Genomic DNA, 4,771 nt, shown 5'->3' on the forward strand with positions numbered 1-4,771 from the left:
ATTCTCGAGTTTCTTGTCATCCATAACTCCACCATTACTGAGAAAGCACTGATATACCATATTTGTCTTATGGAAGAACTATTTTTCTTAACATATATAATAACTTCATAAAATTTGGTGGGAATGTTGAGACTGAACATACCTGCAAGCCATTTCCAGATCACCAGACTGAATGAACATTCCCATAGGATATGCTCCATGTTGTCTTATCATTATCACATAAGTATCACTTGGAAATTGTACTAAAACCCTTTTTCCTAACATTTTCTTCAGTTGCACATGATTCTCTGAGCATTTTACACACATTACTTGATGTGTATGGATGAATGTAAGGGCTCCATACATACTTGGCCCAATTGATTTGCTGGTATTTGTCTCTTATCTGATGCACAACATTGGCAACTGAAAACTTGCCATTTAGATCAGCTGCCCATATTCTTTTGTCATTCCCAGACCCAATAGCTGGTAAGTCAGTTAGGTCAATATATTGTAGCATTTCATCAGATATATGCCGTTCTCCATTTACAATCAGATCACTTACTTTTAAATTCTTGTAGTGTTGTATAAATGGCTCATTCTGATGTTGATCAATCAAAACACTATCTTTTATCCACTTGTCTTGCCAAACTGAGATGTTTCTTCCATTCCCCACCAACCATATACCTCCTTCATTAAGATCATTCATCACCCATTTAAGTCCAGGCCATATGGAAGGTTTTTTATATCCAGTAATCCAGTCTCCTTCATTGTTTTTGTATTTTGCCCCCATGAATCTGGTCCATTCCTCATCTTTTGTTTCAAGTTTTCAAAGCAGTTTTAACAGCAAAGCTTTGTTTACCACTTCTAACCTTCTAAGACCAAGACCTCTTTCAACAAATGGTGCATTTACTTCCTCCCATTTTACAGTTATCAATTTCTTCACATACGGATCACCAGTCCATAGAAAATTTCTGATTATCCTTTCACATTTTTTAATCATAGATTTTGGCCATTTGTAGACAGACATGTTGTATATTGGAATGTTACAGAGAACAAATTTAACTAAGATTAATCTATCAGAGAATGCAAGTAATTTACCAATCCAACCAGCCAGTTGTTTTTGTAGCATTTCCGCTATCCCCCAAACTTGAGCTGTTTTAACTCTTCCATGACATAAAATCACACCTAAATACTTGTCAGGAAATTCTGAAAGCTCCATTTGTAATCTTTCTGCAATGATTAATCTTCTTTCTTCAGTGACTCCTCCAACAAAGCATCTGCTTTTTGCTCTGTTAGCTATTTGTCCAGATGCAACTTGATATTTCATTAGTAATCCCATCAAGTTATCTAATGTTCTTTTGTGCCCATTGCAGGAAATAAATATGTCATCTGCAAACATCAAGTGAGATGGCTGGCATCCTTTTCTATTAACCATTGTTTGGATTAAGCCTTCTTGAATCATTTTAGTCAAGTTTCTGCTCAGTACTTCTTCAGCTATCACAAAGAGAATGGGAGATAATGGATCTCCTTGTCCGAGCCCTCTTCCTACTTCAAAGAATCCAAATGGCCATCCATTTACAAGCAGTGAAATCCTTGCAGACCCAAAGATTATCTTCAACCAATTAATTCCCACTTGAGAGAAGCCAAAGTGCTTTAGTGTTTTAAAAATGAATTCCCAGCTCATTGAATCAAAAGATTGAGTAATGTCCAAATTCAAACCTACATTTCTACCTCTTCTTTTGGTATCTAATTCATTTACAAGCTCTAAAGCAAGCACAATCTTCTCCTGAATGTTTCTTCCTTTTATGAAGGCACCTTGCTGACAAGATATTACCTTATGTAGTACTGTGTGAAGTCTTGTTATGATTATTCTTGTGATGATTTTAAAACAAAAATTAGATAGACCAATTGGCCTGAATTCAGTTCCTCTATCACCAGGAATTTAAGGTAGCAAAAACAGAAAATTGGAGTCCATCCCTTTTGGCATAAATCTACATCTCCAATAATATTGTATTGCATTGATTAAATCTTTGCATATAATTTCCCATGAGAATCTGTAGAAACTACCTGGGAACCTATCAGGACCAGGAGAGCTGGTTGGATCCATAGAAAAACCAACATCTTTAATCTCTTGTGTTGAGGGCAGAGTATCCATGAGAACATTATCTTCTTCAGTTATTACCTTGGGAATGGAGTTAAAAAAACTTTCTTCATGACTTACTTCTTGATGTTCAAATTTCTTCTGAAAATGATTCACAAGCAAGTCTGCAATTTGATTTTGTTCAACAACTATATTGCCATTTGAGTCTTCAAGTTCTGCAATGTTATTATGAGCATTTCTAACCTTCATTGAAGTATGAAAAAAACTTGTGTTTGCACCACCCTCTTTCACGCATTTTATTCTTGACTTTGATCTTAGTAATTCACTGTATTGTTGAGCTTCCAATTCATGTTTTCCTCTTGCAGTTACTAGATAATTAAGTAGAGTTACATTCTCTGGTTGAGCATCTGAGAGCAATGTAGCTTTTAAAACTTCATCTTCAGTTTCTTTGACTTTGATTCTCAAGTCTCCAAAAAACTCCCAGTTCCACTGTTTTACCCTTATTTTGAACCTCTTAAGCTTACTCATAAAATTAAAAGCAGGATTTCCCACACATTCTTCTTTCGATGATTCTTTTATAAGTTGCAGAAATTCTGGATGAGAAGTCCATATTGGTTGATATCTAAAAGGTATGTTTTGAGGTTTTGTAATTTCAGTTGTACCTCCCAGCAAAGGGCCATGATCTGAAACTCCTCTTACTCCCACTTTATAGTTCCAGGTAGTATACAAATCCAGCCATTTAGTATTAAAAAAGGCTTTATCAAGATCACATAATATTCTCTTTTTTCCCACCCTGTCATTGCACCATGAAAACTGAATTCCAGTCTTGAGGCCTGTAGAAACCCACAATAGTCTAAACAATTGTTAAAATCTGTCATTGATGCTCTTAGAGGGCTCCTGCCACCTACTTTTTCATCACAACTTAAAACTGTATTAAAATCTCCAAGTACTAACCATGGAAGTTGTAGTGCATTAATCTTCAATAGTTCTTCCCATAGTTCTCTCCTGTCCACAGTTAAGCATGCAACATGAATACCAGTAACAAGGACATCTCCAACTCTGACAGTAATGGTTGTTCTGTGCTTGAAATAATTGATGGAGTTGAAAGTGAAGAGTGCCATAATAACCAAATATTCCCTTTCTCAGTGTCACTTGAGTTATGTATTAGCATTTGACTCATACCAGGCAATCTTAAGTTTTTAACAAAATTTCTCCTTGTTCTTACTTTAGGCTCTGCTAACCAAATTAATGAAGGATTAAACTGATTGACTAAAGATCTAAGTTTATCTTGGGCCCTAATTCTTTTAAGGCCTATGATATTCCAGAACATTACCCTCCTTAAAAATAATTATTGTGAGAAGAATTAGGACCTCTTATTCCTTTGTTTTTAACTAAAATTCTTTCAGTGGGGTTTCTTGTAGTAATAAGAGATATACCTTTAGGTTGATTCCCTGTAATAACTCATTTAACAAGTTTACCAACAGAAGTATTTTTTTCTTCATGTTTGGGAGACTTCATATTTTCATCAGAAATTTGCTCCTCAGCTACATCTACCAGTGCTTGAAATTTGCTTACAGAAGCAAATGCCTCTATGTCACCAAAGTTCAAATGAGTATTACTTTGTGGAATGTTTGCAGGAGTAACTTGTAAACTTTACTCATTTAATAGAGAAGGAATACTGGTAGAGACTTTAACCAGGTTCTCAGTGGAAAGTGAAGGAAATTCTTCAGTAGATTCAATACTTCCAGAAAAACAATTAGCACTTGGGTTACCATATTCAGTTACAGATTCAATACATTTCTCAGCTGGAGTAATGACAACATCAACTATCTCATCATAAGTAAGACCTTCATTCACAACTTCTGTTGGTAATTGAGATTTTGGAGATTGACAGATATCAAAACCAATGTGCCGCTGCTTCTTTTCCTTCATTCTCCAAATTTTTCTATGCACTATTGTAGGAATTGTCTCAGATTTATCATTCTCTATATTTTCCTTTCTCATTACTCTGCATTCAGTTACTAAATGCCCCACCACCTTGCAGTGACTGCATAAACTTGGTATTTTGGAAATTTGTATCTCTTGCTCAAAACATCCATATTTGGACTTTACAAGAACACGATGGGGTACAATATGAGCTAAATCAACTTCAACCAGCACACTAGCATAATATCCAATTTCACGTTTGAGAGTTGTGTCATCTACCTTGATAGCTTTTCCAATAGCATCACCTAGTGACATAAGTATGTTTTTTTTTTCCAGTATTCAATTCCTAAACCAGGGAAATTAACCCAAACAAAAGCAGTTGTTGATTTCTGATTAGCAGGGTTAAAATTTGGTTCCCAAAACCTTAGTTTAAGAATTTAAGCCTCTACTTTCCAAAACCCATTCCATCTATATTTCATATCAACTTCATTTTCAAGCTTAATAATGAAAAAGCCTTTTCCAAAAAGAATCAATTGAATATTACCTGATGTTTTCCATTGTTTTCTCAATGATTCTTCAGCATCAGTGAATTTTAACTTGACAGAATCGAGTCTCCCAATTAGACTGAACTTCCATTCATCTAAATAATTATCAATATCTTCATCTGGTATGTATAGAGAAGGGATCTCTTTGGAAATTACACTCTCAACTATTTTCTCATTTGGTTCAGATGAGAAGAAACTAAAATTAATATTTTTTCATCAT

The 4,771-nt window shown here is 34.9% G+C and overlaps 2 protein-coding genes across 2 annotated transcripts; both read right to left on the reverse strand.

Annotated features, from left to right (window-relative positions):
- Positions 1-805: 805 nt before the first annotated feature.
- Positions 806-3,201, reverse strand: LOC113360618. The gene is made up of 4 exons (XM_026604109.1): positions 3,000-3,201; positions 2,047-2,913; positions 1,885-1,907; positions 806-1,798 (listed from the first exon to the last, which is right to left on the reverse strand). The coding sequence occupies exons 1-4, from the start codon at positions 3,199-3,201 to the stop codon at positions 806-808; spliced, it is 2,085 nt and encodes a 694-aa protein (XP_026459894.1).
- Positions 3,202-3,733: 532 nt separating this feature from the next.
- LOC113360619 lies at positions 3,734-4,321 on the reverse strand. The gene has a single exon (XM_026604110.1). The coding sequence runs from the start codon at positions 4,319-4,321 to the stop codon at positions 3,734-3,736; it is 588 nt and encodes a 195-aa protein (XP_026459895.1).
- Positions 4,322-4,771: the final 450 nt, after the last annotated feature.

The sequence above is a fragment of the Papaver somniferum genome, chromosome 3, assembly GCF_003573695.1.
Source record: "Papaver somniferum cultivar HN1 chromosome 3, ASM357369v1, whole genome shotgun sequence".
In the NCBI taxonomy this organism is placed as follows: Eukaryota; Viridiplantae; Streptophyta; class Magnoliopsida; order Ranunculales; family Papaveraceae; genus Papaver; species Papaver somniferum.